Here is a 12,091-nt window from a genome sequence, read left to right on the forward strand (position 1 = left end):
TGTTCGCGGTTCGGCCGAAGCTTACGCGCGGTATCTCTCGCCGAGGATATTTCATCTCTAATAAAATCTGTCGCCCGAGAGTGGCGGAATACTCGTCGGCAAAAGCCGGAGCGCCGAGCGGACTCAATTTCCCGGCGCTACCGGGCTCGCAATCACCGTCGCTCTTTTGCGTAACCGAGCGCAACTTTGATTATAATTTATTCCTTTCTTATTCGAGTCACGGTGTCGACGCAATCGCTGTTCATTTCCCCCCGCGAGCGGTAACGCCAGATTACATGTCGATATAAAGCGGCCGTAATTTCTGTCAGTAATCAAACGCAATAAGTTAGTGTGTACGAGACAGGGCGCTTTCAATTCCGGAGTAACGCGAAGCGAGCCTCGCCGCTTTATACCGCCGCTTCCCTTTAACAAAATGTAAGGGACGATCGTTCCTTAAAATCAGATCAAGATCGGGGTCGCCCTTCTTTTCGTCGACGGGCAACACGCGAGCGCGCGCGCGCTCGTACGTGAACATCTCGTCGACACGCCGCGGGCATGTTTTCTCAGCTGGTGCCCCTAACCCTCGGTGGTGGTTCTCCCCCTCTCGTTGTTCCCCCGCCACCCCCGCGAGCAAATCCTGGAGGATCCTTTCAGGACACGGTCGGCTACCCACAAAGGATCCGGCCTTTCATACGCACGTTATTATACTCTTTACACAATATCGTTCCAACTCGGCCCCACCACCGTCGAAGAAATACGCGTTGCCGGTGCACCTCGGTACTGTATACCCTACGCCCACGCATTGTGGCCGGAACCATAGGCAGGAGACCGTCGGCGGAGCCGACGAAAGCCTCGAGACTTTCTCGTTTAATTTGTTGTTGTAGCTGCTTGAGACGCGAATCGAGCCATTCGTCCGTCCGCAAGATCCCTCAAACATTCATTATATTTTTCCTTTTCCCTTCTCGGCAAGGCGCGCGCGACCGCGACTCGCGCCGGTGGGGTTACGACCCGTCCCGCGCTCGAGAAAGGTCTATATTCGTACGGTATCTCGCGAACGGTCTCTATTAATCGGGATATCGCGAAGCAGGTGGACCGACCTGCGATCCGCGCGATAGAGGAGCAAGCCCCGAGTGCGTGTCCTTCGAGGATCCCTTTCTCTTTCCCTTTTCGCCGTCTCTCAGATCGTATCGCCTTTTGTTTTGCAACGCTTTTTACGGCGAATAACTAATAACAGATTGCAATACGCAGTCGCGATCGTTGATTGATGCATCACGCGTAAATAGCGCCCGGATAAATGGATCGATGATCATCTATTCGCGCTGATCATAGTAATAAGATTTATGACGATCGCGAAGGCCCATCGAAGGCGATCGTTTTAGTTCACCCGCTGATGATCATATCGCGGATGCAGCCTTGATGCGATTAGGATGCGGCATTATTGCGGTCCATTAGCGATTGTTTGCGAAGAAAGCAAACGAGTCAATTGCCATCGTTCCGGTGAGCCGTGAAAGCCGCGCGTTACCGCCCGACGGTCTCGTAAATTTATTGAAGCGTCTCTCGTTCAGAAAAAAAATTTTTCTATTTGATTTGACGCGTCTTGTCTGTCTGCCGCAACAAGGCGCACGGTACTTACAGATTTCCTGGCTTGAGTAGTTCCTCACAATGTAACACAAACGGTCCGTTTGCACGTTTATTGCGCGAGGCTATTGTTACAATTCTGACGAAACAAAATATCGATGCCGCTAAGCGCTCAATTATACGCGCGATAACGTGTTTCGTAAAGACGAATTAAAATCGTCCGAGACGATCCGTAAATGTGCTTAGAAATGCTCGTCGCGCTGTTCTAGTCGGGAACACCGGTCCCATACATTCTAACAGCAGTAAGCTTCTCTCTTTTATGGCTCTGTGAAATTCTTCTTCGGATATTACGCCATCGCGATCGACATCCAGTTTTTTCAACAGCGAATCAATCAAATCCTGAAACCATAATTATTTAATTACTATCATTTAACGCAAATTATCCGTTCAGGAGATTTCAGCTACAGTAATTGATAATTACTATTTTATTAATAACGTTAAGTTCTAAGATCTATCTGTTGTTAATTAACCTTTACAGCATCGTCGGGATCTTCGTCCGTTTGTAATTTAATTAAGCAGCCTCGCATCGATATAAATAATTGTTCCTTTTTCAGTTTGTTAGTATGCATAAAATCGTATATCTGCACGTTTCATAAATATTAATCTCGTAGATTTTAACGATCTTCGTATGCGATATCAAGAATATATTCTATAGGATTATTAAATAGCTATTAAAGGATTAAAATTACACTGAAAGCGAAATGTATCCTCTCGTTTAAATTGCCACGAAGAATTATTGAAAGCCCTTCAATCCAGTCCTTTAGGTCAATCTGCATATATACAATTATAATTTTAATTATTATAAAAATATAAATTATTCGATATGCCCCAGGTTAATTTCTCATACCTGCAAAATGTTTTTCTTGTCGAACGCGGCGAATATTCTGTCGATATATAAATGACGAATATTTTCAGTAAAATCCAAAGCGGCATGCATAACGTCTCTAAATACCACTTTTGTCATAGGACCCAAAGTTTGTGTTATTTTTCTATGTATGACAGCTAACGCTACGGTAAAATTTATTCACGATAAAATATATTGAACGTATACAATATTAAATTTATTAATATTAAAAAAGAGGTTATATTTTATTTTAATGAATAACCTTCAATTTCTTTTACGTTAAAGTGAGTTCTTTGCGCTAGTCTTTTGAACAGAGCATAATTTTTTCTTCTAAAAACAATCTCCGGCAGGACTTTATTTAAAGTGTCAACGGGCAATTCGACTGGCATTTTGATTTAATAATTTTAATTTACACTTGAAAATTTGTCTAACAAATTTTGATAATTAGAAATGTCAAATAGAAAAAAAAAGACTATCAAACTTTTTTGTCATGCATTTCAACTATATTATAGAATTTTTTGAACGCTCTATTTTATTATATTAACATTTTAATTTATTTATACTGACTTTGCAATAATTATGCATTAAAATATTTTTTTAATAATTAATATTAAAATATCAAATATGCCATAATCCATGTAGAAATACCTCAAATTGTACCCAGTAGCCAACTGGCCCATTAGCTCAGTTGGTTAGAGCGTCGTGCTAATAACGCGAAGGTCGCGGGTTCGATCCCCTCATGGGCCAATTTTTTCTTTTATTTTCTGCAAATTTTTGTATGTCTTAACAGTAATCTTTACCGTATAATTAATTTTATATCTTCGCGATCAATTAAAAAAAAAAAAAAAAATGCAACGCTTATACGTTTAAAAGTTTCATAACAGCTTCTCTCTCACGCTTTAACGCCCATGGTTCACCATCTACGGACACCTTAGATTGGTTCGTGTGTTCGAAATGCTTGTAACGTGCAAAGACTTATCGTAAAAAGATACGCGCGTACAAGGGTCGCGTAATCTCATATGGAAAGCTGCTACGAAATATCCGGCAATATAAAGGCAATAAAACAGTATAGCTGGTTCTCACGTGGTCGTGAGAAGAGGGAGAAAACGGCCGTAAGGCTGCACGTCCGAGAAACGTAAAAGCGAGACAACGAACGAATTTCGGCGCGATAACCGATGAGTCGTGAACGCTCGGCACGAATTCGTTTCACGGAAGCCGTCCGACCGGCATAAAAGGCGACAATAAAACCCAGCCTAAGTATATCTAATGACATCATTTGGTTGGCAAACGTAATAAACGGGCACAAAGCCGCGGGGATTTCGTCGAGAATGTAAAAACGCGGGAACGGCTTAAAGACGCCCGAGAAAGGGTGAATCCCGCATGTGCGCGCGTACGTTTTGCGGAGCCGCGCGAGAGGACACGGAAGGGCCAATGTATGAGAAAAAGAAAGAGGAAAGACGCCTGGAATTTCGTGTGCGAGACCAAAGTTCCTCGCGAACAAAAAAAAAAAAGAAAAAAAAGCAAGCAAAGAAATACCCACCTCCAATCCTTTCTGCTGCCACACGTGAACGCTCGCGTCGTTTTAGGAGAAATACGAGAGATAGAGAGGAAAGGGCTCGGCCTGATGGCGCGCTTCAGGGCGCATTGTTTGACCGGCCGGGGGCAAATCCTATCGGCAAACGAAATACGGCTGATCCTCTCGAGATCATCAAGCCTTAGTTCGTAAATAATGGCCTGAGATCTTTACGCGAGGTCGCGTAATACGGTGAATTTTCTTAATCTTCCCGAATGGGAGACGTGAACGAAGGAATCGCGGCGCAGCGAGCGCATACGTGAGACTTCCCGCCTCGATTAAGAAAGCGGACGATATTTTACGTCCCGCGTGAGTCCGGCTTAAAAAATGTTGAGGCGACGGGTAGGAATACGTTTTTGTTTTATGAAACATCACGTACCATCCATGATAATTTGAGAATCCCTTCGAACCCACGTCACTTTACTAAATCTAATCGAGCTCGACGCATCCGAACGATCCGCTCCGGAGCCACGAAACGCGATCGTCGGTCTGCCGAAACCGTTCCGCCACGCCAATGGAAAAAAAAAGGGAAAAACAAAAAAAAAATCGTCCCGATATATTTTTCGCATATCCGTTCCGGGCAGCAACGAACCCGAGATATATCACCAGTACGAACGTCATCGCGCATCTGTAAGAACGCCCTTTTTTATCCCCGATCCCTATAATCACGAGCTCATTAGTCCCCGCCGGCGGATAATTTACGAGCCGGACGTTACTCGCGCGGGCAATCGCCGAGGGACCGAATTGTTTCGCTTAAGTAGGCAACGAGCTCGCGAGAACAGGAAAGGCCTCGCTTTCGCGAAGGGCGCCGCAATAATCCCGGCCGGGGGAAAGAAAACGAAGGGCGAGAAGAGGCGCCTTGTGTTCCTATGTAGCGTAGCCGAGACTTGGAACGACTGTAATCTTGGGCTATCTAACGTTGTAAATGTAGCGAGGTGATGATTTGCGACCTCCCTGCAGCACCGTGGAGAGGACTGGCGTGTAGGGATACACTCCGGACCTTTAGATTCAATTTCGCGGGGCGTCAGCCGCTGACGCGATGTCCGCCCACCTTCCGCGAGATGTTGATGTACGACACGGTAGACCGCAGTAGACTTCGGATCTCCCCTCTGGAAATTTTCAAGCGTCGATTCGTCCCGTGGTGTTAAAATAGAATAATTGTGACCGTACGTTCGATGGGGCTTGGCAAAAATTAATTTTACGTTCAATTAGATTTCCATTAAATTAAAAATACAAATTTCTATTTAATTAAACTGTAAATTAATTTCAAGTGAAAAATAATTTCTGCAACCTCTTTATATTTATCTTTTGTCTCTTATTCGGCATTTGTTTGGAACAAAATTAGATTTTACTGCGTCACGTATTAAAAAAAAAAAAAAAAAAAAAAAAAGTAAAAAGGTAGAAAGAATACCGTTATTTAAAGGCTACAATAAGTAACACAATCGTGAGAATCGAGCAAATTCGTTTGGTGTCCGATGGACTTGAAAATATCCGCCTGAAAATCACCTTCCGTCGACACCGATGCAGACGATGCGGACGCATCGATTTCGCTTGGTATGCCAAGAACGCGAGGTAGAGATGCAACCTCTCACGGAGCTCGATCATTGAGAGGATCGGAAAGGCTATTCGAGTTGGCCGAGCGTTACGCAAGAGTCAGACGCGGCAAGAGGCACGTCTATCACTCGACACACGTACACCCGTCAACACGCGTTGATATACACGTGCAGGCAGAACGCGATAAAGTCACTTCGGACTGAGACACGTGACTCAATCGAGATTTCTCTTTCCTCGATTATATTTATCTTTGCGCTTGAACGATAATTTTCGATAAAAATTTCGCAAAAAGAAATCAAAATTTTTACATTAATCTATTTAAATAACCGAATAAAATTATGTCCCCGAACGTGCTATCGTAATATCATTCGTTATCGTCGGCCCGAGCCCCGCGCGGACTTCTCAGCACGCAATTTTTGTGCTCTGCGCCTCTTCGCGCGGCGATATTCGTAACTCGGCGCGCGCGAACGAGCTCTCTCCTCTACGTCATTTACAAACGGCAAGCGGTCCATCATAAATTTAGCGCGCTATCGCCGGCTGCGATCGTATTTATCTAACAAATAATTATTCCTGATTATCTCGCGGGTGATGCATGCCTCGGCAAACAGAGATCAAAGATATGGCGCCCGACATCCCGTGGGCCTTTGTTTAACGCTTAACCAGCCGAAAGGTACCGGTCAACAATTTCGTTTTATTTACGACGTAGTGTTGATGGTAGTGGCGGTGGAGCCACGGTCCGGAGCTTAGTTTCGAGAACGGAAAGAGCGTGGGTGCGAGGGTTGAGGGCCTATTACCACAGGTTGCCTCGGGGGTGGCCCCTATCCCGATGTCTGCTGCAATCAAATTTTAGAGTTATTGCCACGTGACTCCGCGTGGTCCAGCTCGACACGACCTGGACCGTAGAGGCGCGCTTAAAGAAGCACACCGGCTATTTTGGAATATTTTGCGTCACGAATTATTCTCATATCAGTTTCGACGACAGCGTGAAATAATGTAACCGCAGGAAGGGCATAAAATCGTACGGATTAAAACGGCAGAAATTAAGACTTTTAAATTAGGTTTTTATTTAATTTTTTATTTTATTTCATTATTCTGTTTAATTAAAATAATTTCCATTAAATTATTTAATTTAGACTGCTAGGGCGTTAGAGATATAATTATGTCGCACGCGTACGCCCGAAAGAGATTACATAACTTCTCTAAAATTGCTTTCTTTCGATATTAATTATATAGCATTCATAATATACAAACCTACTTTCCTCACGCGAGTCATTTATGTCTCGCCGTCGTTTAAAACGTCTTTCTATTGAGCCCGCTCGGGGCTATAATTATGGGTAGAGCCAGCCGCGGCGCGACGGAATCCCATGGTGGTAGCCCTTAACAAAACTGCTAGACGCGAGAGTAAAATTAAATGGGCTGCCCCGTGAAATTTACGTGAACGATCGGGCGCAGTTCGAGAAAAATGTATATGCCGGTTTACCGACAACGGGTGGGACTCGATGCCTCGTGAACAGAGAATCGTTATGTAACAACATCGAAGTGAGTTGTACGACAAATGTCGAAGGAAGACTCGAACTAAGTGAACCGTGAATCGACGGGATCAACGGGCGTAGGGGACTGCAGGGATTCTTTTTCCATGCTGTACTCCGCTATTGTCGAGGGAACACCTTGGACGTCATGCCGCGGCTTTGTGCAACTGCGAGACTCACGAGCACCGGCGAACCAAACACCCCGAGCTTTTCGGAAAATTGAATACGTGGGTGGCGGAGTCACTCCCTGGCTGATGCCTGAAATCCATCCTAATCAAGGAGCGGAATCCGAAAACGTGACCGGACAGATTTATGTAAAATGACGATTGACCGTAGGCAAGTTTATATTCACGCGCGCCGTCAAATATCGATGAACGGGAAATTAAATATATTTTCCGAAATATACTCGTAATATCTCGAAAATTAAAAATACGGCTAATTAAGCGCCTCGACCGAGACACGGATAAATCGCAACGATTTCCGGTTCGTATTTTTACTCCACCGCGGGAATTTTTTTCAACCCTTTTTATAAATGAACGGCAGATACCGACAAATGGGGTGCTAGACGTCTGTTGTCCGCATCGCGGGGAACGTATTTTTTTTTTCTCTTTTTTTTTCCCTTCTCTGACATATGGGGACGTTCGTTCGTATCACCCCCTATCGATGTTGCATAGCTGAAAAATTACTTCAACTTTATCACCGCACCGCTTGGCTTGAACTAACGCAGACGTGTTTCTTAAATGGCGGTAGGCGTCGACGTGCGGCGTGTCTAGTTGCGGAGATGTTTGTCGGTGTGTGCGAGGGAGAGCCGGAGATCGAATGGATAAATCGCTTAAGTCAACGAGAAAAATGAGAAAATTATTTTGGGCCCTTTAAACACGCATTCGTGTTTGCGTTCGCGTTAACTATCCTGTTACCGCTTCGTTCACGCTGCCGTAGTTATTTATACATTAAGAATGAGATCTCCGAGGGAGAAAAATTTCTGTTTTCCCCCATTTTATGATAGATCTCGACTAGCTATATATATTTATGAAACGTGCACATTGCGATTTTACATGAGCGCGACGGCGAAATAAAATCAAATTGATTGAAAAGAATTTTGGCGCTTTTCCAGCGCGAGATCTTTTCGATAAATCCCACGAGACTAGATAGCAGATGTCCTGGCTTGAAGGAAATATTTAGCATACGAATGAAAGGGACACGTTTCTAATTTTCAGTCCGGCCTATACCCAATCCGTGTATCCGAACACCACAATGGTGCTCTATTTCCTTGACGCGTATACAATCGCGTCATAGTAATCCTGTTAGCAGACGCCTCGCTGGTCAGAAGACATCCTGCTGAGAGGGTGTTTTCTCAGTCGCAACCAATCGATATCACAATCTACATTGCCCGTCTCAATTTTTCGCAAAATAAACGTTAGCTCCCTGCCGATTGGGCAATTTAACGTCGAAAATTGTCGACTTTACAAAGTCCATTTGCGTAAATCAAATCATATGTTAAGCGAATTATATTTCAATTGCAAATACACGGTCGTTTTATTCCTGTTATTTGATGTATTAGCAAATATTTCACAAATTTTTTTTTTTTTTTTTTTTTTTTTTAAGCGACTCCTTACAATGTGCACTTAATCATAAGATTACTGTTACGCGCTCAGTATAATTCGCACATTGTGAACGCGTAAAGAACGCATTTGGCAGGACGTCTGGTGTAAAGCTTTGCTTGCTGGATGGATCCTGCGTCGCATAATCCTTCCGTAGTAAATTACACTTTAGAGAAGACTTTCGTGGAAATCGGCCGGGAGTCGCATTAAATCCCGTATGTCCCGTATTGTGGAATTTGCCTGTAAACAAGATTTAGGGATTTGTCCCATGGTCAGAAAAATATGATAAGCCTTTCGTTTCTGGCGTCTTCTCTTCTCTCTCGACCTCTTTGCGCGCCCTGCCGCCTTCGCCGTCGTGTTTATGAAACGTAAAACCGTGAAAAAGCTCTCAAAGAGGATTTTGAACTTAACCGCCAAGATCACCGCGAGCGAGAGGTGAACTCGATGGGGTTCGAGAACAGTGAAGGGGGGAGAAGGGGGTGGGCGCCATGGGATTCACCCTGCGACTCGTCTGCCCGTACGGCGTATAATGTCCCGGAACATAATATTTTTAATCCATTTTTTTATCGAATATCAAGCACATTCAAGCCAATTCAGGAAATTCAATATACGATCAACGGTGTCGTATTCCGGCCGCATTCGTATTATTTTCGCCGCGCGAGAAAGGATTACCGTGAATGGCTGAATTTTTTAATCCCATCGGCCTGCGCACGTAACCGGATAGGCTCGATAGATCGGCGGTTTATCGATCTTAAATTACCGATACACCGTCGAAAACTGGGTCGCGCGCCTTGCACCGACACGTTGCGTGGAATCTTCCTTTTGCTGCCCTCGGTGAGTGTTCCGGGAGGAACCCGAGAGCAGCCTCATTGGAGGATTATCATCGGTGAACGTCGATTAGTGTCGAGGGAAGGCCGGTTACAAAGAATCCTTTTTAAGGCCGGCGGATCGCGACGCGGGGCCGAGGCCTTTGGATTAAGCTTTCGTTTCTTAAACCGCGCTCGATGTAATTCCGATTTCGAGTGCGCGCGTAACTTCGGCTATTTCGTATTTTAGCGGCGTTTTTGCCCGTGGTGGGGAAAGAGAAATGCGGAAGGCGTTCACGCGCGATAATCGTAACACGGGTTAACTCGCCGTTAATGGCTTTCGTCCAGAAGTTGACCTTCGGGATTCGATAATTTGTATAATTGCGAGCTCGGGCCGAAACTTTCAGATTAATGGTTATTTCGCGATGGCTGCCTGCCAAGAATAAATCGATGCTCGGATCGCCAACCTTCGCCACCGGGACTAATTTATCAAACGAATACGCGCGTGTACGACCGAGTCCTTAATTAAACCTATGCATATGGAATAATTAGAAATACCTCCGCGCCCGTGGCTGCCCATGCTAGGCAAACAATTTGTCTCGAGTCGGTGTTAACGAGCGTCGGCGAATTAAATATCGAAATTTATTTGCGCGCTTAATCATCGTGACGCTATTAAAGCTCATCCCGGCATTCTCTGCATATATACGTTATTAAATACTTCGGTATTTATTTATGCATCGCTCTGAACTTTTACATTATCGTTCCTCAAAAAACCACAGAAACCCGACGGTGGGGCCCGGGTCCACGAGTATAAAATTAGAGGGACGTTATCGAGCGATCGTTTAATTGACGGCCGAAACAAGTGTTAATTTGATGGTGCTAAGCAGATGTCGGTCGATACGCATCTTTAATTTCGTCCCTATCCGTTGGTAATTGCCTCGACGAGATAAGCCCCGGTACTTGCGGGTCGTGTATCTTCGGCTCTCTGTAGTCTCTGTTTGCTTTGTTAACACGGCGTTGGTCGATAGGAGCATTGTTTCAATATCATCTTACAATGTTCGAAGTACGACACTAATATATATGTATATTATCAAGATGAAACATAGCAGCATAAGTCAAACATAAATCGTACGAGAGCAAGAAATTTATTATCGCTACTTATTAATCATTATCCGAATTTACTAATTTGAGAAAAGAAGTTTTACCGTTTCGCCGGACCCGATATTTCTCTTTTTTCAATCGGAAAGTATCACAAAGAAAGTCGATTGTGCTCCCACCGTCCCATGCATACAAATTAATAAATTAATCTCCTCGTGGCCGTAGAATTCACGTTGACGTGTAATCCATTGATTCCGCGAGGCTCCGGTCAGTCACGTGAAAGTTTCTTTAATTTAAAGGCGACATTATTACGCGACCGGAGAATATATCAAAAGTGAAATTCGTCTGGGAGCCAAGGCGCGGCCTCTTTCCTTTACCGCCTTCCCTTCGTTGGTGCCCATTCCGCCTCCCGTTTCTTTTTTTGATATTTATGTACCGGTAATCACGGTCCAGCCTAATCTCTCACGGCGAGCGGCGTCATTGATCGCCCCGATGCACCAACGCCTTCGGGGTCGCGGTACGTTATCCGTTACAGTGGACCGGTGCCATCTCGATAATTTAAAATTAATGTTTTTGATCCGAGACGGGCGAATGTGATCTTGATTATTGCGAGGCAAAATCAGCCTCGCTGCGAGAGGAGCAGAGAGACCGCAGTGGCGCTCGCCGTATTTTTTTGCAAAGAGATACTCGCGAGAGAAGACTAGTTCTTGCTTTGCTCAGAATAATCTGCATACACGATTAGTTCGTTCGACAGTATTTATTAAATTCTTTTTTTTTTAATCGCACGCTGCAAAAAAATAATCACCGATTCTATTAAATTCTTCCGACAAGAAATATCGATTTTATTCTATAATAAAATTAATATATTTCTTATTTCGGTGAGAACCTCTGATATTCGTAGCCTAAGATCGCCGTGGAACCTTACATTTGTGGTTGTAGCATAATGCAACGTTATTGACCGTATTAAACAATAATAACCTCCAATCTCGCGATACATGACCGCTCGACAATGGATTCCATTGGTATCGGTGCCTTGTGCGTGGGCTGTCAGAAAAAAAGCTTTCGATCGAAACGAAACGAATGATGAAAATTACATTAATGGAACCGGGCAACAGACGTGTGTATCACACGCGACGCGAAGCGACGTCATGAAATTCGATCGGCCGCTGATCGATAAAATTGATCTTGAATTACTCTATCATTACACTTTGTCTTGACCATAGTAATAGCACCAGCGAAATAATTTTACTTATTTCTAGTCTTCTTATTCTTCGATTAAGATGTACCCTCCTTTTTTTTATTATTATTGAATAATGAGATATCAAAAACTAAAAATATCTATCACCGATTACCATAATCATATTCATGTAGGATATTATATAATTGCGTACTTTATTAATATTTATGAAACTCATTAGAAATTTAGCTGTTTGTGACGGCCTACATTTAACAATCAATAATGTTATAAT

General features: G+C 43.9%; 1 protein-coding gene and 1 non-coding gene across 2 annotated transcripts; one reads left to right on the forward strand and one right to left on the reverse strand.

Moving 5' to 3' along the window:
- Window positions 1-1,046: 1,046 nt before the first annotated feature.
- Window positions 1,047-2,850, reverse strand: LOC139104213 (calaxin). The gene is made up of 5 exons (XM_070659547.1): window positions 2,724-2,850; window positions 2,465-2,625; window positions 2,307-2,387; window positions 2,088-2,198; window positions 1,047-1,956 (listed from the first exon to the last, which is right to left on the reverse strand). The coding sequence occupies exons 1-5, from the start codon at window positions 2,848-2,850 to the stop codon at window positions 1,768-1,770; spliced, it is 669 nt and encodes a 222-aa protein (XP_070515648.1). The 3' UTR covers window positions 1,047-1,767.
- A 284-nt stretch (window positions 2,851-3,134) lies between these two features.
- On the forward strand, window positions 3,135-3,208 carry Trnai-aau (transfer RNA isoleucine (anticodon AAU)). Its single transcript has one exon. It is a non-coding gene; the product is annotated as a tRNA-Ile (tRNA).
- Window positions 3,209-12,091: the final 8,883 nt, after the last annotated feature.

The sequence above is a fragment of the Cardiocondyla obscurior genome, linkage group LG07, assembly GCF_019399895.1.
Source record: "Cardiocondyla obscurior isolate alpha-2009 linkage group LG07, Cobs3.1, whole genome shotgun sequence".
In the NCBI taxonomy this organism is placed as follows: Eukaryota; Metazoa; Arthropoda; class Insecta; order Hymenoptera; family Formicidae; genus Cardiocondyla; species Cardiocondyla obscurior.

Bases quoted from the DNA above. Each gene is read 5' to 3' on its own strand.
- LOC139104213 (XM_070659547.1), bottom strand. From the start codon at position 2,850: ATGCCAGTCGAATTGCCCGTTGACACTTTAAATAAAGTCCTGCCGGAG. The intron at 2,388-2,464 runs GTATGAGAAATT...GTATATATGCAG, and splicing joins ACAAGAAAAACATTTTGCAG to ATTGACCTAAAGGACTGGAT. The intron at 1,957-2,087 runs GTTAATTAACAA...TTATGGTTTCAG, and splicing joins ATCCCGACGATGCTGTAAAG to GATTTGATTGATTCGCTGTT.